Consider the following 22,500-nt stretch of genomic DNA (forward strand, 5'->3'; position numbering starts at 1 on the left):
CTTCTTCTTCTTCTTCTTCTTCTTCTTCTTCTTCTTCTTCTTCTTCTTCGTTTTGTTGTCGCCATTTCTTATTCGTATTCTTCTTCGTCGTCGTCCTCCTTTTCCTCATCATTCTCCTACTTCTCTTCTTCTTCTTCTTCTTCTTCTTCCTCTTCTTCTTCTTCTTCTTCTTCCTCTTCTTCTTCTTCTTCTTTTTCTTCTTCTTCTCCTTTTATTTATTCTACTTCCTTTCATTGCCTCTTGTACACACGGGCGAGCATGTGCACGAAATATCGACCGGTCTCCCTTCGCGTGGATTTAGTCTCTAACTCGCATGGATATTTTTTTTAACGCGACGATTTCTACATGTTCTACGGTGAGAAGAAAAGAGAGAGCGGAAGGGAACGAATGTGAAATTAAAATTGATTCGATTTTTTGTTGTATAATTGTTCGATGTGAATTGTTAGGTAGAACGTTAGATTCAGCATTAGAATTATTCAATTCGAATATCGGATTATCGAATATTCAAATCGACGGTTTTGAAATATTTGCTTTTAATCGATCAACGAAGTTACAATTATTACAGGATTCTTTTCTTTCAATTTTTCTTTCTTTCTTTTTTTGTTTCTCGATACAATACTTTTGTTTATTCCTTTATTACTGCGACTATTTAAATAAACTATAAATAATAAAGAATGAAGAGTGACATATATATATATATATATATATATATATATATATATATGTACGCACGTGTACGGTTTTACTTTTTTCTTTCTCTTTTTTTTTTTTTTTTTTTTTTTAATATTTATGGAATTGACAGATACGGTAAAAATAGATAATTCTAATGTTAATTTACGATCATTCTTCAAGTATTATAATCGAAAATTATTTTGTCGTTCGTAATACACACACACACACACACACACACAATAAATGTTACATAGGGTTAGAAAATATTTTAATTTAATCAATTGTAAGTCCAATTAATATATAGTTCGCCAGATTGAAGCTTTCCGCTTATCATCCATCTCGAACTTGTTCCGGACATTGTCTGTAATCGTTATTATTCGTTCTTGTTATCGTCAGGCTTGTCTTTTTCTCTTTTTTTTTTTTTTTCTTCTTTTCTTTTCTTTTTATATACCTACGAGCGAGTCCGTCGATACGTCATTCGTAGCGAGACCTTCGAGTTATCGAGAATACTACTTTGTATTCTCCGGTTCGTAAACGTGGCTGACGTGTATTTCGTACGTTCCGTTTCCATATGCTCGTCATTGTCGTCGTCGTTCCGTTAAATCGACCTAACGAACAAGCACATCGTGTTTATCTCGCAGAATTTTCTACGTACGTTCGTAGTCTCTTAAATTATCGGCCATTAGTTTTTCGATCGTTCCGAATTTAAATTTCTCAGATATATCTCCTTCCGTGAGAAGACAGATATTGAATTGTTAGAATTCTTTCCAAAATGCGTTGCCGGAATATATGATACACATTTCGGTAAATACGCTGGTACATTTAATATCCAAAAGAAATATCAAATAAATAAAATATATTGGTATCGTTAAAGGAAGTAGAAATTTTCCATTCTACTTCTTTTTTTTTTCCGTTCGATAATAACAAAGAAAGTACTCTGTGTCCTATATAGACGATTTTCTCTCTCTCTCTCTCTCTTTCTTTTTTTTGAGTATCACAAAGAAAAGATACGAGTAAGATAGAGATAGAGTGGGTATGATGGAATAAGAAAACCGATGCTGTGAAAGGAAATAGAAATCGAGTGAGTACAGTGGTGATGTGTAGTGGTAATATCGTAGAGAGAGAAAGAGAGAAAGACAGAGAGAGAGAGAGAGAGAGAGAGAGAGAGAGAGAGAGAGAGAGAGAGAGAGAGAGAGATCGAATATATAGAGAAGAAATAGAAGAAGAAAGAAAGGAAAAGAGACAGAAAAGAAGAAAAAAGGAGGTGGAGGAGGTTGGTATCGGAAGGGTTGTGGCGGGTGAGGCCAGGGACGGTTCTCCATCACTGTGGAAAGGAGCTATGATGGCCACCACCCTCGCTCGCTCATCGTACTGCTTTTGAAGGTCAAGGTTTCACGCCCCTCTTCCATCGTAGTTACGTGCTAGTGAGGAGGGGTTGGCTGGTGAGAGGAGAAGAGGGTTGTAGAAGGGGCTCGAGGGCGTATCGAGCAGAGTAGTAGTGCTGGTAACAGCAGCAGCATCAGCAGCAGAAGCATCAGCAGTAGTAGTACCAGTAGCAGTAGCAGCAGCATCAGCATCAGCAGCAGAAGCAGCACAGAAGCAGTAGCAGTAACAGCAGTAGAGGTGTTCGTATTTAGTGGTGCTGGTGGTGGTTCGTGGGTGGTCGTGACTCGACCGATACGGAGAGAGAAAGAAAGAGAGAGAGAGAGAGAGAGAGAGAGAGAGAGAGAGAGAGAGAGAGAGAGAGAGAAATAGAAGGTTGATAGGGGAAGAAAGTTACGTAGGTGGCGCCGGAGGGGTGCCGAGAGCCCGGTGCCCAGTATTTATAGCGCTTGCAAACCGATCGATAACGAATAGCGACACTGCGCAGTTGAGAACCCTTGTACCAAAGTCACCCTCCCTTTCTATTCCTCTACCAGCTTTAACTCACCCCTTTAGATCCTCTTTCTTCTTTCTTCTTCTTCTTTCTTCTTCTTCTTCTTCTTTTTTTGCTCTTCTTCTCCTTTGTTCCCCTTTTGGATTCCCTAGTCTCTTCATTTCGTTCTTACAGTTAAGTACTTTTGTCTTTTTCCTCTTCTTCTTCTTCTTTTTCTTCTTCTTTATTTTCTCCTTCTTCTTCGTATCTTATTTTGTTTTTCTTTCTTTGCTTTCATCAAACATCGGACGATTTTCGAAAAGCATAGAAACTGTCTTAAATTTTCTTATAAATATTTGTTGGTCCGCTCGAACGATGGAGACAGACAGAGATGTAACATTGGAATCGTCGAGGGTCCGAAGGTCGACATATCGATTAGCTTGAAATTTGAAGTACGAGGGTTTAACCCTTGCGGCTGTGATAGAGTGTATACACGATGAATGGAGACGGAGCAAAGGTAAGGGCGAGACTCTCCCTTTACCTTGTCATTGGTGTGCTCGATTTTGAATTGTCATGATCGATCGATTGATCTTTGTAATTCTCATCTAACGATATTTATTTATTTGAAATCCTAATAATTTGAACAGCATGTTTCGCGTCGAATTTATTTTATGTGTGTGTGTATATGTATATATTTATTTATTTATTTATTTATTTATTTATTTATTTATTTATTTATTTATTCATTCATAAATTGATCTGTCCTATAAGAAAATGTATCGTTCTCACATTCGTTTGATAATATTAGATGTCAAATATGAGAAATGATACGAAAAAAAAATGTCAAGGAAAAAATATTACAAAAACGATTACAAAGATAGGGGCACGCCCGCATTATCAGAAACACCGACTAGGAAGATTGTTCGCTCGCAAATGGGTATTGCGCGAGTGCGAATGACAATGGTGTATAAAAATCGATAGCCGTGCGTCTGTCGTAGGGTGGACGCATTATTGGTTACATGGGTCTCGTGATTTCATCGGGGTTCTTTCTCTACATTTATAATCATTTTTCTGAATAACGAGAATAAACGATAACGTTTATCAAAGATATCGAAAGAAGATTAATATACGAAATACAAAAAAGAAGAAAGACAATAATTTTTAATTTCGACAAAAATATCAAAACAAATTATGACAACCGTAATAATAATAATAATAATAATAATAATAATAATAACAACAACAACAACAACAATAATAATAAAAAAAAAGGAAAAGAAAGGAACAAAGAAAAAAAATCGGAAAGGAATTCGAAGATAGTTTCTCAAAAAATTAGTTTCAACGAAACAAAAGCTTCAAGAAGAAAAAAACGAATGAAGGAGAGTCGTGTGATACGTGTAATGATAGTGATATGTGTAAAATCGTTCTTCATGAAGAAGAAAAAAGAGTACCGAATAAAAGGGATGGTAGTAATGATTCGGTTAGAAAAGGACAGTTGTATAAAATCGACAAAAATCGCCATTCGCGAGCTGATGTAAAGGGCACAGAGAGCAGCACAAGGTAAAGGACAGGCCGTATCGGTCACGCGAAAGAGAGAGAGAGAGGGGGAGAGAGAGAGAAAGAGAGAGAGAGAGAAAGAGAAGAGAGGGAGAGAGAGAGAGAGAGAAGAGAGGGAGAGAGAGAAGAGAAGAGAAGAGAGAGAGAGAGAAGGGAGGGTAGATGAGATGGAAGGAGAAAGGACCGCCCCCAAGGGCGGGGGTAAGTGCATTGCCATCCCTTTCGCGTTACCGGGCCGTACCAGTAGGCATCCCCCTCCTTGATCTGCGCGCATGAGAAAGAGAGTGCACAAAAGAGGGCACAAAAACAAAGTCACTGGAGGAGGAGAGAGAGAGAGAGAGAGAGAGAGAGGGAAGGAGAGAGAGAAAGGACTCGAGGAAAGTGAGGCGTTTGGGGTTGCTAGTGGAGGGGAGGAAAACAAGGTATGGAAAGAGCGGGAGGGAGTGGAAGTAGAGAAGGGTAGATCCGGTGCGTTTTGTCGGAGAAGTCGAATCACCGGGCAACCGTAAAGGTCGTAGGTGTTCTCTCTCTCTCTCTCTCTCTCTCTCTCTCTCTCTTTCTCTTTTTCTCTTTCTCTCTTTCTCTCTCTCTCTTTTTCTTTCCCTTTCTCTGTCACTCTCACACATCGACTCCTTTTCTCTATTATTTTCTCGCTTCTCAGACGCATTTTGGTACTTCAATCGGTTAGAAGACAACCAACTGGCTGTCAGTGTCGTTGGTGACACCTACGAGAGAGTGATAGTTCTTTTAGAAATTTTCAACGATAAATTTTACGATGATTATTATCTTCCTGGTGTATAAGAGGCAACGTGAATGGTTTCACACGTAAACGTGACAGGAGTGGGAAAGAGAGAGAAAGAGAGAGAGAGAGAGAGAGAGAGAGAGAGAGAAGGAGAGAGAAAGAGAGAGATGGACAACCTTCAAGTGGAAAAGTTCTACGCTTATCGTTCGTTATCGAAGATGCAACGCGACGGAAAGTTACATTAGATTTGTCGAATCTTTCTAATAGATTTTCTTACCTTTTTTTTTTTTTTTTTATTAATTTTTAATTATTTTTTCTATTAATCTCTTCTTTCTTATTTATTATTATCATTGTCGCCATCGTTATTATTTTCTTTCTTTCTTTTTTTTCTTTTTTTTTTTTGCTTTTCTTTTTTAAGAGGAACGGAAAAAATGAGTAAAAAGTGTGGATGGATGGATGGATGGATGGAAATTTCGACGTGAAGAAGGAAGTGCGACGTCAACGGCAATTAATCATTGACGATTTCAATCAAACAGCATATTATTACGATGAACTTGAAATAAATTTGTGGAACGAGCCCACGTACTCGATCGATTATATACGTCACAAGCAAGACCCCTGAGATGCTCGTGAGTAAATTTATATAGAAAGTATATTTACACATGATTGAAATTTTTGAGAAAGAAATAAGAAGAGAGAAAGAAGGGTAGAAAGGAATCTTTTGTTCGTTTATTTTCCTTTCATTTCGTTTTTAATAACTTTCTATAGGTTGATCCTATTAGTAAAAATGTTCGAATGACATGGACATACGTTAAATCAAAGGTCATCCCGTAGCGAATTATTTTTAATAATACAATTTATTATTATCGATCTAACGATATCGTTGAATATAGAATCATATCCGCAATCATTTTCGAACAATATATTATATAATATTATATAGGATCAATTCCTCGTAATCGATTATTTTTAAAAAGGATAGAGGTCAAAGTTTTAACTTACGTTATTAACGATCGTAATTTATATTTTATAAATATCATGATGTCCGTTAAAAATAGAATATCACATGATCGGTAGTTTACCGAGATTTTGTTTTACGAATGAAAGAGGAAGAAGAAGAAGAAGAAGAAAATTTTCTCGCCTTTCCAATTAATTATTGTTCTATCAAGAAACGAATTTCCTTTTAAGAGTTTCACTTGAGATAACTTTATCGATTGTTCAAACTCCAAGTGCGAACAATTATTCCTTTAATAATACCTTATAGTATTGATCGTTTGTTGAGAATGAAGAAATTTTTCTTTTTTGTTCTATTTTCTTTTTTGTTTTCTTTTTTCTCAATTCATTGAGAAATGTGCTTCGACGTTTACGCGTCCTTATATATTTTTGAAATAAATGATGATATTAATGGACAAAAAAAGGAAAAAAGCTCCTAGTTGATATAAATACGTATAATGCTTCGTTAAATATGATCAAATATGGCCGTCGTTTATATTCTTTTTTCTTTTTTTTTTCTTTTTTTCTTTTTTTTTACATTTATATCATTTTAACGGATTAAATCAGATCGATCCTTTGGACTTCTTCCGTGAATTTAAAAATGTATAATTTTTTTTTCTCTTTCCTTTATATATATATTTTCTTTATATATAATTTCTATATATATATATATATATATATATATATATATATGTAATAAATGGAACGGTATTCGTGAGTAAATTTTAATTTCAATTTTGAAAAGTTTAATATTTTTAGTTCATGATTTCTATGCGAATGTCGTTTATATATATATATATATATATATATATATATATATATATATATATACGAGAGATAAATTAAACGAGAAGAAATATAGTTTTTTCGTATTATCTTGCATATGTATATTATTATTACAATATTTTCGATGCGCTATCTTCGTTCGCTCGTCTACGAGCAATTCTTTTTTTCTCGATTCCGTTTTTATTTCTCGATAAAACGATATACAAAGAAAAACTAAATATTTTTCTAAAAACATAAGTATGTTTCAGTGGAGGATAATATATTATCCGTGGGTAGAATGATGAAACGGTTGCACCGTGCAATTTGTGTCGTAATTATACTGCGATAAGAAACGGATAGCACCGAACAAAAAAAAAAAAAAAAGATTTATCGGTTTTGAAAATGTACAAAATAATTCATTTTAAAGGATAAGGGAGATAATTTTTCGTACGTACAACAAATTTTCTCGAAAGCAGATAATTTTATGAGAATGAGAAAGAACATTCCTACTGAATTTTTCCCGATAAAATTGAATAACGACGTATAATTACAACGTAGAAATACATTAAAAAAAAAAAAAAAAAAGAAAGAAAAAAAATTGCGAAAAAACGACGAGATATCATGTGATCTGTCGAAATGATTCTGTTCATCAAGTTTGCATGACCTTCAGACGGACAAAACTTACGCATATTTTCGTAAACCTTGTTAACATTTTCTTAGATAATAATAATAATAATAATAATAATAATAATAATACACTTTTCGATCGTATTATACGAAAGAAATTGTTTTAGATATACCCATCACGATTTTGATCTCTGATTTATATCATAATGTGTCCTTCAAAGATCACGACTTCTCATCTTTTATTTTCTTCCTTTCATATATTGACGATTATGAAAATTACGATGTATCACAAATTATTGCTTTTATCGTCTCGTTAGAATCGCTGTATTAGGTTAAAAGATTAATCGTAACCATTATCGCATGAGAACGTCAATGTAGGAAAGAGAGAGAAAAAGAGAGAGAGAGAGAGAGAGAGAGAGAGAGAGAGAGAGAGAGAGAGAGAGAGAGAGAGAAAACGTATGAAACTAATGAATTACGAGGGAATTATCGCGAAATCCATCGATTTATGAGTATGCGCGAATTTATGGACGAAATATTTGTCATGTAACGCTCTTGCAATCAAATAGTTATCCTTCCTCCCTTTCATACACACATACACGCACACGCACATACTACTGATATGAGTATAGAAAAAGAAAGAAGAGTGACTCCTCTTTCTTTCCGATAATCCATGATCGATAAACTTTCAAGAATAAAGAAGATGAACGTGTTTGCTTTCTTTTTTCTTTTTTTTTTTTTCTTCCTTTCCTAGAAGAAGAAGAATATACTAGAGAATAAACGACGACGTAGAAGCGAAGTAATATAGTTATATACATCTATCGAAAGAAGGATAAACATCGTTAAATTGTGACGAACTGATTCGCTAGAAGTCGACCCTTTACTCCCACACGATAACGTTATTCTTGGATCACTCAGTACATTATTTTTTATCGTAACTATTCTCTTCTTCTCCTTTTTCTTCTTTTTATTTTTCGTTCGTCGTCGTCGTCGTCGTCTTCATCTTCGTCTTCGTCTTCGTTTTCGTCTTCGTCTTCGTCGTCATATTGTATTTTGATACTAAGAATACGACGTGTTTACTGGCTGTGTTTACTGACTCCTCGCGATTTCTCTCTCTCTCTCTCTCTCTCTCTCTCTATTACCCTCCCGCTTCCTTCTTCTATACTACGTCCCTCGATGTTGAGTCATTCTTGAGATATACCTACGTGTCGGAGCTCGAGTTCTCTCGCGTGCGATGAACATGCGACGTAGTAATAAAAAAAAAAGAAAATAATAATAATAATAATATTCTCCTTGACTCCCACAAAACGAACGATCTCCGTCGCTTTTGCGCATTCATTTTGCGCACTTCGCACCCCTTTCATATTCCACTAATAATAGTAATAATAATAACAGTAATGATAATAATGATAATAATGATAATAATAATAGTAATTTAATAATTTTTTATTTTGTTTTGTTCTCTCTTTCACAGTAAGCCGACTACATTGCGAATCAGAATCCTTCAAGATGGATCTTATTTTGGACATCAATAGCTGGCTCTATCCTATGGAATTAGGTAAGTTGTTTTTGCTTTTATCTTCTTTCCATTTCGCTCAATATATTTAAAGTAAAATGTTTGAAAACTATTCGTAATTGTGTTCATGCAATAAAGAATCCGGATGTGTGAACTAGTTCGCTACGTGATTAATATGATTTATTTCTTATTTCGTGTCACGTATACAATTATCTATTATAATTAATATTGTTTGGAAGTAGAACGGTATGGAATAATTTGTTTATGTCGCGAGAAGAAATTTGATAGACTCGATAGAGAGGAACAAAGAGAGAGAAAGAGAAAGAGAGAAGCAGGTGTATGCACAACAAATCGTATCTACGTACAATTTTTCCAGTTGCGTTCGTTGTGTGTACGTGTATGCATGTGTGTATATATATATATATATATATATATATATATATATATATATATATATAAATCAACTCAGTCTGGTCCTGTATTAATGTAGGTCACGTTCGAGGGAAGACTTTCAAACGTCTTCGTTATATTATCCGTGACCCCGGTTCCTTCGTTAATTTCTTCATAAGGTCGACCTTGGATAATATCGTGACAAAGAACGACATTTTACGTTTGACTACTTCGAAAGTGTCGTATCAAAGCCGATCATTCTTTTTCGACTTTGAGAGCAAACGATGGCACTCGATACTGTTAGTCGATGTATGTGTGTATATCGATCATTCAAAGTGAACGAGTCTTTTCAAATAGAAATAGTAGAAACAGAGCTAGATACAAAGAAACAGAGAGAGAGAGAGAGAGAGAGAGAATGTAACAAATCGTCGCAGTGTAGCTTCGTTTGCATTTCATACGAGCGAATGCGTCCGTGTAATTTCCGGTTGGCGAGACGCTTTTTTTCTCCCTTCTTCACTTCCTATTTTTTTTTCTCTTCCTTTTCTGTTAACTTACTAACGCGGAAAAGGAACGTTTTCGAATTTTTTCTCGTTCCTTTTTCCTCTTTACGATGTTATTATTAAGCGCGCACGCGCGCGAAAGAAAGAGAGAGGGAGAGTAAGAAAGAAGGAAAGTATATCGATCGATTTTGTCCATCTAGAAAAGTGAATTTTATCGGTTTTACTTGACATATGTTTATAAATAAGAAAGTTAAGTTCGATTAACAATCAAGAATAGAACGAGATTTACGAGTTACGAACGTAGAAATTGCGAAGCTCTCTCTATTTCCTGTATTACTTTCGGTTCAGATGGCACGTGCGATTCGGCTACAAATTTCTATTTTCCCTGTCGAATGAGATTTCGCGAGAGCGTCATGTCCGCTTCAACGATGAATGCCAAAAGGAACGTATGCCAAGAACAGCTACCGGCTGCACTGCATCTCGAAGTGTATGCTACTCCGCTTGCTTTCATCTCGGCCTTCGACCGGAATCGTTACTTCGGCGTGCATCAACTATTCTCTTTCTTTCTTTTTCCATATATTTTGTAAAGCGGATTATGCTTTTCTCTTTCTTTTTCCTTTCTATTTTCTTTTTTCTATCTTTTTCTTCTCTCTCTTTTTTTTTCTTTCTTTTATTCTTTATTTTTCACTCCATTAAAATTCAATTGGTTATGGATGAAACTCGGTAGATACTTTATGTACGGAGGAAAGAAAAGTAATTTCGTTTTTAAAAGTACCATCGCTAATAAATATTTCTTAATGGTTAGATGGCTACATGAAATAGCGTTCCATTAAAAATAAAAATTATCTATTAATCTCACTATTCGTGTCTCGCATAAATTCTGATCTCGCCTTTGATGCATATTAAATTTTACCAGCAAGTTCTATCGGTCTTACTTGAGGAAAAAGAGGAAACAAGAAAGAAAGGAAAAAACAAAGAGAAATAAATCCTTATCCATTCGATGATCATTTTTCTTGAAAATCAGGCACAACTGTATACTTTTTCTATAAACCACCCATTGAAGCTGGAAAACTATGAGGTGAAACCACGATTTCTGTTTCTTTTACCGATAAAGAAAATTTCGGAAAAGTTAGCGTTGCTAAAACCATGCTACGAGACCTCGAGCAAGTTACGGATGTGCAACGAATAATAAAGAGAGAAAAATCGTATAAAGAAATAGAGAGAAAGAATGAGAGAAAGAGAAAAAGAATACAATTCGCATAATCCACTCGGACTCGCAAGTGCGCCCAAGGCCACGTTACGCTGCAGCCGCAGCAACAGCAGCAGCAGCAGCAGCACAGAGTCCGTCCTTCCCGCCTATCGAAACGGTCGGCACAGGGTCGGTTTCGAGACCACGGCTCCATGGACGCGATCCTGGATCTATCCCGTATTCGTTGGTGAGAGGTGGGAATAGTGCGCGCGAGCGCGTCACACCCACAAGTAACGAAGGACACGGAAGGGTGGGGTTGGCCAGTATCACCGTCGATCCTCCCGCATGTTTACAGATTCATATTCCCCTTCTGTGAGCACTCACACGAATGTACACCCTTCTCTACCTCTCTTTTTCTTTCTCTTATGCGTTCATGGCTTCCCCTCGTTTCATTCCCCACTACTATCGAGAGAGAGAGAGAGAGAGAGAGAGAGAGAGAGAGAGAGAGAGAGAGAGAGAGGGTATTAGCAACAGAGAGAAGCGCAGCAGCAGTAACCAGAAGATACCTTCCCTCGAATTTCGTCTAGTACAACATCGATCGATCTATACTCTCGTTATCGTACAATGAATACTAGAAAAACGATCAAAACCATATATATTCGTTATCATCTTTTATATTAAAATGTGTGAACGAGGAATATGATCGATAAGTAATAACAAAAGAGTTTACGAATGAAGAATAAAGGGGAAAAGAAAACGTATGATAAGAAGAGAAAAGATTTACGATAAAGACAATGTATTCTGAAATCTGAGGAAGAAAATGGAAAAGAAAAGGAGATAGAAAGGCGATCGAAATAACAGAGGGAGAAAGAAATGCTGGAAGACGAAGATAGATAGAAAGAGAGAGAAATGGTGGGGATAGCGCGCGCGAGCACGCTTACAAGAGGGGTGGCAAGGTTATAGCGCGTGGGGCCAGGCAGCAGGCCGCTGTATTGACGCGCGGCGTCGAGGCTTGCGCGAGATGACGCAATCCCTCCCCCTCCGTTCCCTGGCGAGCGTTCGCGAGCGTCTCCGAGTTACCCCCACCAATCGGACTTGGCTCGCCCCGGCGAATCGTGGCTCTCCCCACTCCAACGTTAGCCGCGACGGCGACGGCGGCGCAAGCAGCGCTCCCGCCTCACCTGGTAGCTCCCTCAAGTTCAATGCCAAGGTCAAAGCGGCTTAGACTCGGAGCCGTGTCGGTCGCGCGCGCCGCGCTCTCCACTACTTGCTCCGTGCTACGGAAGAAGTCGACTACGCTCGTGTGTGGATTCTTCCGCTCTTTCTTGCGATACGTATTTTCTTCTTTCTTTTCCTATTTCTTCTTCTTTCTTCTTTTCTCCCTTTTCTCTTTCTCTCACACTTTCTCTCTCTTTCACTCTTTTACTTTCTACCTTTATATTTATTTCTATTTCTCATTCTCGCTCGATCTCTCTCTTTCTCGTTCGTTCTCTCTCTTTCTTCCTCAATCTCTCTTTCTCTCTCTCTCTCTCTCTCTCTCTCTCTCTCTCTCTCTCTCTCTCTCTCTCTCTCTCCCGCGAAAATGGTGATTATCGGCGACGAAGTACCCGCGGCGGACATCTTGTTTGATTCGTGTGACGTCAGTGGCGGAAATTTCGAGCGTGTTCTCCTTCTCGCAACGACGACGACGACGACGACGACGACAACAAGGATGAGGAGAAATGACGCCGCGTGGGCGTCGACGAGGGAGGCAGAAAGGGAGGAGAGAGAGAGAGAGAGGGAGAGCAAAGGGTGAACAAGAGAGAGAGAGAGAGAGAGAGAGAGAGAGAGAAGCTGTGTACTGCCTCGCGAGGATCGAAACCAGCCTCGTCCGTTAATCGTCGTTTCGAGTCTCGTCGTGAAGCAGCAAGGTCGCGACAGGTGTGCGTACAGTTTTCTACTAACACTACCAGTACAATTGCTACTTTACTGCTATCGCATTTGGATTCGTTCGTTCCGTTATTATCCGGATGAAGGAAGAGGAAATTATCGAAGAAGAATGATATACATATCTATGTATGTATACGTCTATATATATATATATATATATTCGTTGTGTCGCTTATTGCCATATTCGGAGAATTCCGGGACACTGCATTATTTGATGACATGCAACGAATGCGCTGCGTCTCTTCTTCGCGATCGATGATCAACGATCATGCGAATTTGTCGGGGATCGTCGGCGTAGCGTAGCGATACCTCTCTCCCCTTCCGCTGCACCGAGCCGTGGCGCACTTTGACGTCAAGAAGCAAGATGGCGGTTTTTGGGTAGCCCGGAGAAGAGCGCGGCGGTCATCGTTTGTGCGTCGTCGTCGTCGTCATAGTCGTAGTCGTACTTATAGTCGCACTTATAGTCGCAGTCGTAGTCGTAGTCTTTTCTCTATAGCATCGTCATCACCTTCGTCTCTTCGTATTATTCCTATCAACGCCAGTCAACACAATTCTGCTTCGGATTTTGTGCTACGGTATCGTCTCTTATTCTTTATCTCTCTATCTATCTATCTATCTATCTATCTATCTATTTATCTACTTATCTATCTATCTTTGTATCTATGTATCTATGTGTCTCTTTCTCTCTCTCTCTCTCTCTCTCTCTCTCTCTCTCTCTCTCTCTCTCTCTCTCTCTCTCTTTCTCTAATATTTTATGATACAAACGAAAGTACTTCTATCTATTCGACGATAAATAAAGCGATCATTTCGTTCAACGTTTTGAATGAACATACGATTATACGACTATCGGAAAAGAAGAGCTTGCTTGCGAACATGGTGGAGAAATTGTGTGTATGTGTGTATAGGGAAGGGGAATAGGTAGGATCAGTTCGATCGTTCCTTCGTTTTACTTTCGAAATTACCAAGATCGTTCTCACGAAATCATGAGACGCACGCAAGGTCGCGAATCCACCATTCTCTCTCTTTCTCTCTCTCTCTCTCTCTCTCTCTCTCTCTCTTCTCTCTCTCTCTCTCTCTCTCTCTCTATGTATCTATAACCAAGTATAATTTCTGTTAGGATCAATTGGTTACGCAGATTTTCCGACATCGATGTCTTCTCTCTTCTCCCTCCCTTCTCTCTGTCTCTACGTCTTCCGTTCCCCTCCTAAATCCCTCTCCCTCTCTCCTTCTCCTCTTCCTCCTCATCCACCTCCTCCTCCTCCTCCTCCTCCTCCTCTTCCTCCTCCTACTCGTACTCGTGTTCGGCGGTATCGATCGGCGCGATACTATAGCATTTTCATGAATATATGTTCACGGAATTAACCCTGACCTTGTACTCGCAGTCTAACTTCTCTTACGTGTAGAATCTCTAACGATCGTAACAACGAACATGCGTTTCCTTTTTCTACGATAAGATAAGAAGATTCATTGAAAAAGATATTGTTTGTATCTTTTTTATTTACGAAGCAACCGTGCGATTCTCTCTCTCTCTCTCTCTCTCTCTCTCTCTCTCTCTCTCTCTCTCTCTCTCAACAGCAAGCGTACACCCTAACCTCCTTTTACAATTCGAGTCCCTTTTCCCTTTCAGATCCATCGCCAATCTCTCCCTCTCTCTCTCTCTCTCTCTCTCTCTCTCTCTCTCTCTTTCTCTTTGTCTGTCTCTCTCTCTCTCTCTTTCTACCTCTCCCTATCTCTCTCTCCCTTCCCTTCTCGTCCTTCACCCGATTTCTCTCGTCCTTTTCGCTTGTAACTCCCCTCCAGGCCGTATCGTTCGCGTTAAGGATTCTCCGCATATATGTTGCCTCCTCTCGAGCGAAGAACTTCGCGTTTCGCATATTTTAACCATCCGAGCGTGCAGTTTAGATCATAATGGCTTATTGTTCCGTGAGACTTATTTCTCAAAGCATTAATTTTTCTCGTACGTTTAGAAACATTTTGTTCGTAGGTTTAAACGATCGATTATGAAATAATAATTAATTAATAATTGTTCAACGTCGAAATTTATGAAATGTGCTGATTAATTTATTCTACACATAACACAAACACATACATTATAATTGTTTATTTTAAAATCATCATCATCATCGTCATCGTCATCGTCATCATCATCATCATCATCATCATCGTCATCGTCATCGTCATCGTCATCATTAACATCATTGTTTTTATATTTCGAAGATCGCAATATGAAATGTCGAAAAAGAACAAAAGCTGAACTGTCACATTTTGACAGTTCATTTCCTAAATCTTTCTCATTTGACGTAGTTACATAGAACGCGTGACTAATCACGCATACGTCTCATATCGGAGTTCGGTTTCGGTCGTTTTCGGGCGTTTTCGTCAGAGTTCGACTCGACTCGACTCGGTTCGACTTTGCTTTGCGGGAGTAATTTACTGATCGCTTATGTAATCGCCAATATCGCGAGACCGTTCGTTTGTGGTTGCCATCATCGTCATCGTCACCGTCAGTATTCAACATTTTCGAATTACTCGAGTAATGCGCATTTGACTTTTACACAAGCTTCGTAACTCTACTCTATTATAGATTTATCGAATCAATGGAACTAACGATCTTAAATGAATAAAAAATGTATCAAGTACGATTCTATTCGGAATACGTACATTTGCATGTATGTGTCCACGTATTGTTTAAATATTTGATCTCCTTAACTTTCTTTTCGAACCATCCCCTATTTTCTTAATTAATTTCCTCAATGAAATGATCGATAATGATCCAAGATAGTACCGTGAAAAGGAATCGATAGAAATAATTCGACGAAATAAAGGAAATTACAGGTTCTCGTTTCTTTTCAATTCCGTTATAGATCGAAATCGATGATAGTACATCGATACAAAAATAGTCTTGACATATTCTGAAATATTTGATCGTTATTAAGATAATGGAATGTAAATAATCGATATCTCTTTTTCCTTCGAATTCTCATCGCACAGTTTATCTTTTTTTTTTTCTTTTTTCATTTTTCTTTTATTTTTCTTCTCTCTCTCTCTCTCTCTCTCTCTCTCTCTTCTTTGTAACGTCGATTCTTTCTTCATTTCAGGTGATAAATTTCGTTTAGTATTAGCAACGACTCTTCGAGAGGATGGTTATCCCGACGGAGGCGAATGGAATGCAACCGATCAAGAAGGTGGTTCAAGAGCAGACAGTTTTGAGTACGTGATGTCGGGGAAGGTTTATCGGATCGAGGGTGACGAGGCAAGCAACGAGCCTAGCAGTAGATTGTAAGTCTTTGAAAGATTTATTGCTTCATTAATTAATTTGTTCTACGTGAATAGAGATTAAAAAATATCTTAAAAGGATCTTGTATAGATCTTTATTTTATTTTTCTTTTATTATTATTATTATTATTATTATTATTTTTTTTTTTTTTTTTTTTTCATTACAGTTCGTAATCGAATAATACTTCAATCGAATTTATAAAGAACGTTCGAGAACAGATCTACTTTGATAAAATTCGTATTAATTAATTTACTTCTTTTCTTTCGATACGCATAAAGTTAATTCGTTTAATTGAGAATGGTCAATTAGTCGACGGACAAATTGTATGATATATTGTGTTTTATGTATACTTTAAACCCGATCTAAATGTTTCATTGATATTATTCCTCATCGCTGCGTAAAACCGGTATAGGTACGTACATATATATACGTAGAGAGAATACATATACATATTATTATACGTGGTGGCGGCGACGAAGCGCGTAAACGCGCGCTTCCGCTCTGTGATCTCTGATTGGCCCGCTTCCAGTGCTCTCTCCAATCTTGTACCATCTCAACCATCGCTAAATAAAAGCGTATTACTTTATACGAAAGGAATGAAAGAATATAGGACGCCAGTCTTTTTTCTTTACGTATAAATAAAAAAAAGAAAAAAAGAAAAAAGAAAAAAAAACGTACAAGTAAAAAAAAATTTATATACCAAAAGAAAAATACAAAAAGAAATGAAAAAGGATGGAAGGAGACGAAAAAGGAAAAAAATAATTGGGGAGATAAAATCAATTGTCGATAAACAATAATGATAAAACGTCAATGCGCTTTTGCAATCAACGAGATAATATATATATATATATATTTTTTTATATACAAACATAAATCGAATATAATTTTCTAAAAGTACTATATATATATATATATTTATATTTATAGTTTTACTCGATTTAAACGAAAAATGATAGACGTGTGCGAAGTAAAATATTTTTAGTAGTTATCTCCTAATGAGTCACGTAAATACAAAGAAACAAATGGAATAAATACGATAAATCATTGTATATGATAGTGCATTAAAAAAAAAAAAAAGTAATTTTATTTTACCTCGTATAAATCGAATTTTTTTTTTACAAATCTCTATAGTTTCGATATCTCACGAATCTCGATAGTATTCGAATTACGTATCGTCACTATTTATCGCGAGGACGTTAATTTCGTTTGTAGACCTTGACATTACTTAAACGGTATGAGCCATAAAAGCCGAACGAGTAGACGTTTCTTTGTTCCGTGTTACGTAAAAAAAATTAATGGTAGCTTCATCGAGTTTTTATGTGTTTCAAAATTAAGTTTTCTAAACATACACACACACACACACATATATATATATACAGAGTGTCCCAAAATAATAAATGAGAAATATTCTATCTTTAGTTGATTTAACAATGAAGAAAATAATTTCCAAAGGATTCAACGAAAAAACAAAGTCAAATAGGGGCATACGTTTATATGAACTTTTTTTTTATTGTATATTTTATTTGATGAAGTCACCCTTAAAATATTTTCTATATATTCTGAGATATATATCCTGTGTGTAAAAATATATCCTGTGCACGTGCTGCGTGTGTATACACATACACACATACACACACACACACACACACATACAATGTTTTTCATTTCTAAAAAAAAAAAAAAAGAAATAGAAAAACGTTACGGTAACAAAAGTTTTTGAGATAAAGTTAATTCAAGAGCGACTTATCGTCGACCTTGAAATACGACTGAGATGTCGCAGATGGCGAATGTCGTACCGTTGTAAGAGAATGATGCAGGTTATTGAAGTGGAATTCGAGCGTTCGACTATGTCTGTGTGTATTCACGATATTATTGTCAAAGATAGAATGCAGCGTGGTGCATATAGACACTCGATAAGATAAGACCGAGCAAAGCGCATACAACTAGGTTGCAGTAGACATTTTTTAATCAAACGGAAAATATCTTTATACTCTCTCGTAGATATCGCAAGAATTTTTAATCGTTCCCAAAAAAAAAAAAAAAAAAAAAAAGAGAAATAAAAAATGGAAAACAAAAAGAATACACAACAATAGATTTTTCTTATGAAATATCTCAATATCATACGTTGAATTGAAAATTTATAATCGTCTTATAAAAACTTTCTACGTAAGTAACGTTCAAAGATCAAATTACAATTTTCTCATTGAATTTTTATTAACATAGATTTTTAGACGTACATTTTCAACATAGAATCTGCATTAGGAATTGAGAAGAAAAAAAAAAAAAAGAAATATTGCATCGATCGTTTTCGATTCGTCTCGACTATCATCGTATCCTCTCTCTTTCATTAGTTCATCGCGCAAATCCAATATCTGTGTCAAAAAAAAAAAAAAAAAAAAAAAAAAAAGAGTAAAAGGGAAGGTAAAAAAGAAATAGTAATTAATCCTATCGATTCAAAAGTACGAAAGAGGAATTGAGGAAGAAATTATATTTTCAATCTATATCGGATTTTTCCTTCTTTCTTTCTTTCTTTCTTTCTTTTTTTTTTTTCAATTTATTAAAGATCGTCGACAACCATATTACAATTATCGGTAAAATTCCAGGAGAGATAAATTGTAATATTTGATCTAACCAAGATTTATTCAGTAGTTGGGGAAATAATGGATGACAAATTTTCCCCCACATATACTCGGCCGGTAACGAATCAGACAATTGGAGTATCGAATTTTCGCACACTCAGCAGAGCTCCGAAGAGAGGAGAAATACTTCGTTATCGCTCTATCTCTATCATTCTTCGCTATAACTTAAAAAAAAAAAAAAAAAAAGAAAAAAAAAAGAAAAGATAAAATATCCGACGAGGAGAGAGACAAAAGAGTAAGAGACGAGGAAGAAGAAGAAGAAGAAGAAGAAAAAGAAGAAGAGGAAGAGGAAAAGGAGAAGAGAAGAGAAGAGAAGGAAAAGTAAAAATAGAACCGACGAAACGAAAAAAAGAAATCAAAAACAAAACGAAAAAAAAAACGGAGACAAACAAATAAAACAAAAATAAACAAACAAACAAATTAAAATAAATAAATAAAATGAAAAAAAAAAGAAAGCAAGAGAGGAGAGGAAAAAAGAGTAAGAGAAAAGATATAATGACGATGATGACGATGACGATGATGATGATGATGATGATGATGATGATGACGATGATAACGATGATGATGATGATGACGATGACGATGATGATGATGATGATGATGATGATGATGATGATGAATTGAAGCGACGAAACACGGTCGGTAAAATAGTGCGGATGGCAAAAGGAAGGAGGCGGCGAAAGCTGCTCTCGGAGAACAGGGAGCCACTCTGCGTTCACTCGGTAGATAATGAAGCGAGTGAACACAGCTGGTGGTATCTCAGTTTTCTGGGGGCGTTGGCAACTCTCATTGGTTTACCAGCTGACCACTACAACCCGGTTGTCTCTCTTTCAATCCCTCGGATGCAGAACTTCTCTGGTCTCTCTCGAAGAACTCGCGAAGCTTAGCTTTTGTGGTTATCGTTGCTACTTCTCTCTCTCTTTCTTTTTTTTCTTTCTTCTTATTTCTGTTTGATATCAAAGGAGTAGTCTCTAGGAGAACGAAGAAGGAGGACGGAAGAGAGAAAACCGGTCGAAGTGTTGTAACCAGGATAAAAAAAAGGATATATAACACGTAAAGGAACTTCCTTTCGTTCGTAGGACATTCGATCGACCATGAAAATGATTACGTCGATGTTCGTTCGCGTATCTCTTCGATCTTTCTCTCTCTCTCTCTCTCTCTCTCTTCATCAAAAATCCATCATGAAAATTTTGATCGTATAAGAGAACGAGTACAGATTTAGAAGGGATTATCCTAGACCACCGTTAGTTTATTTTGGACCAACCCACGCTTACTTCTTAAAGATCTTACCTTACTTATTTTCGTTAGATCTTGGCTGTTCCAATTTATTCTACGATGCATCATGATCATCATTATCATCATTATTATCATGATTATGATTATCATCGTCATCGTCGTCATCATCCTTTTCTTCTCGTTCTTCTGTGGCAGCAATTTTCTATTTTCATTCCGATAGAAAGAGGGCGAGTACAACCAAATGATCTTTTAATCATTTACAGTTTTCTCTGAACTCTCTTTCTCTCTCTCTTTCTTCGTTCGTCGCACGTTAAATTTCATCATCTCATCGAATGCTCGTGAATCATTTTACAAAATTCCACATGACGAGATCGCATTTGATTCTTCTTACTTTTCGAGTCGTCGTCGTGTATTATAATCTTGCTTTGAGACATTTTACAATAAATATTCTGGAGGATAGAAGAGAGGAAGACCGCTTTAGTCGACATATTTAATTAAGAAAGATGTATCGTTCGTCGTTTCGACATGATTTTCAGAAAGATGGAAACGAGTTAGTGTACAGCTTCGTTTTCTCGTAGGATTTGTTTTTATCATCTTTGAATATCTCCAGATCGATCTGGTGGATAATTGATTACGAATAAATAAGACAATTCCATAAGTTTCATGAGTATTAGAAAGAATGGAAGTATAGTAAGCTTTGTTATCTTTCTATATACATATTTTTCTTTTTTGATTAGTATATGTGTGTGTATACGTATATATGCGCATATCTGTGCGCGTGTATAGTAATGTCGTTTCAATTTGTACGTAGGCGTATATATGTACGCGTACATCTATCCATCTATATATATATACATATATATATATATATGCATATTGGTATACGTATATATATATATTGGTATATGTACGCGAGGCCAAACGGGGGCGTGACATCTGGGAAATGAATTATTGATCGGGGTCGTCCGAGACCCCGGAATGGATATAGCTAATCCGCTGGCAACCCCGGCAACGCGCAGGCACACGCATGATGTTGCCAACAAACGCGTAATGCAACCTCGATAGGCCTTCTATGTGTGTACTATACTATTCTGTATGTTGCTTGTCGTGTGCGTGTTATATGTTCCCTACGTCCTTTACTGTGTCCCGGTCTTTCGATTCTCCGTTAATTATTCCAACCAACGCGAATCGATTTCGTGAAAGCTTTGTCCAATATATACGCGTGCGTGCATATATGTGTGTATGCGTGTAGCATGTTTGCGCGTGTATATGTGTATATGTATGTGTGTTCGTCGTGTAGCTCGTGAAAGTCATATCTTTCTCTCTGATCGACGTCTATCTCTCTAACATTTTGATTTGAAATCAATCTTTCAATTAACTTTCCTTCTAGTTTTTATTTGAAAGAATAAATCGCGATAAGAAAAAGATTACGAAAAATCAAAAAAAAAAAAAAGGAGAATTGTTTCTATTGAAAAAGACGAAAATAGAGTATATCGTATATTTCTCTTTGTAATTTAATTATTAGTTAAATTAATTTATCGAAAAGTCACAGGTGCGTCTTACGTTTTATCGCGAAGAAAAATAGAAAAGAAAGAAAGGAGAAGAAAACAGATTCAGTTGATTCGCCAAATGATTTTTTGTTTCTTTGTTTTTCTTCTTCTTCTTCTCTCAGAAAAGAGTAGTTATAAAAATAATATAAAAGAGGCTTTGTACGTTCGTTTGTTCCTCGAATTTCGCGGTTAAGAACGGTAAGACGATCCTATTGTAAGCCGCAAGAAATTTTTTACTTAGCTCTCGTACCAGCCAGCTACCAGCAAACAAGTCAGCTGATCACGGACGGTGCTTATTATCACGCGCGTGCGTGCACGCGTGCGCATGAGTAAGCTACGTTACGATTGGTCGAGGGACGCGCGCGCACACGGCCCTCTAGTCGCGGACGCAAGGTCGTCCGGGCTGTCAAAAACAGCTGAGCCGCTCGCACGGGCGGCCAATCAGCTGATGCCCGAGCTTTTAGCCGGGCTTCGACCAGCTTCGAACCAAATACTTCTTTTATTATTTCATCATTTATTCTTTAATATTTATTTTATTTCATTTCTTTTTTTTTTTTCTTTCTTTCTTTTCGCTCTTTTCTTCTCTCTCTCTCTCTGTTTCTTTTTCCGTTTATAACGAGGATATAATCAGAGTACGGTTTTTAATATATACGTATATTCTTTATATATACATATATACATATATATAAAGAACTATATATATATATATATATAGTGCTTTTTACACAGGCTTTTAAATGGCGAAATGGAAAAAAAGATTAATCAAAGCAGGGAACTTCGATAACTTTTTTTCTTTTTTTCTTTTTCTTTTTTTTTTTTTTTTTAATCGGATTTAAAACTCATCAAACGAGATTAGTCTTTTATAACGCTTTCCTTGCGTGAACGGTAATGTTATATTTTATCCATTTAATAGAGGAAAAGAGAGAGATAATGAATAAGGATTCGTGTTCTTTGTTCTTATTATTTTATTAGCTACTTTAATTGCATTATTAAGAACCTTATTTCTCTCTCTTTCTCTCTCTCTCTCTCCCCCTCTTTCTTTTAAACATTATATATTGACGACAAA

General features: G+C 36.6%; 1 protein-coding gene and 1 long non-coding RNA gene across 4 annotated transcripts in view; both read left to right on the plus strand.

Moving 5' to 3' along the window:
• Positions 1-22,500, plus strand: part of LOC122633401 (DNA-directed RNA polymerases I, II, and III subunit RPABC3) — a 68,429-nt gene that overhangs the window by 16,375 nt on the left and 29,554 nt on the right. Inside the window, exons 1-3 of one of the 3 annotated variants that reach the window (XM_043821230.1) lie at positions 4,237-4,285; positions 8,683-8,766; positions 15,831-16,011. In XM_043821230.1, the coding sequence (XP_043677165.1) occupies positions 4,252-4,285; positions 8,683-8,766; positions 15,831-16,011 (299 nt within the window). In that variant the 5' untranslated portion in view covers positions 4,237-4,251. Of the gene's footprint in view, positions 1-4,236; positions 4,286-8,433; positions 8,459-8,682; positions 8,767-15,830; positions 16,012-22,500 lie in introns of those variants that run through there. The other 2 variants (XM_043821231.1, XM_043821229.1) reach the window with 2 other exon arrangements.
• LOC122633402 lies at positions 2,754-3,764 on the plus strand. The gene is made up of 2 exons (XR_006328099.1): positions 2,754-3,044; positions 3,336-3,764. It is a non-coding gene; the product is annotated as an uncharacterized LOC122633402 (long non-coding RNA).

Source organism: Vespula pensylvanica, chromosome 12, assembly GCF_014466175.1.
Source record: "Vespula pensylvanica isolate Volc-1 chromosome 12, ASM1446617v1, whole genome shotgun sequence".
NCBI classification, from domain to species: Eukaryota; Metazoa; Arthropoda; class Insecta; order Hymenoptera; family Vespidae; genus Vespula; species Vespula pensylvanica.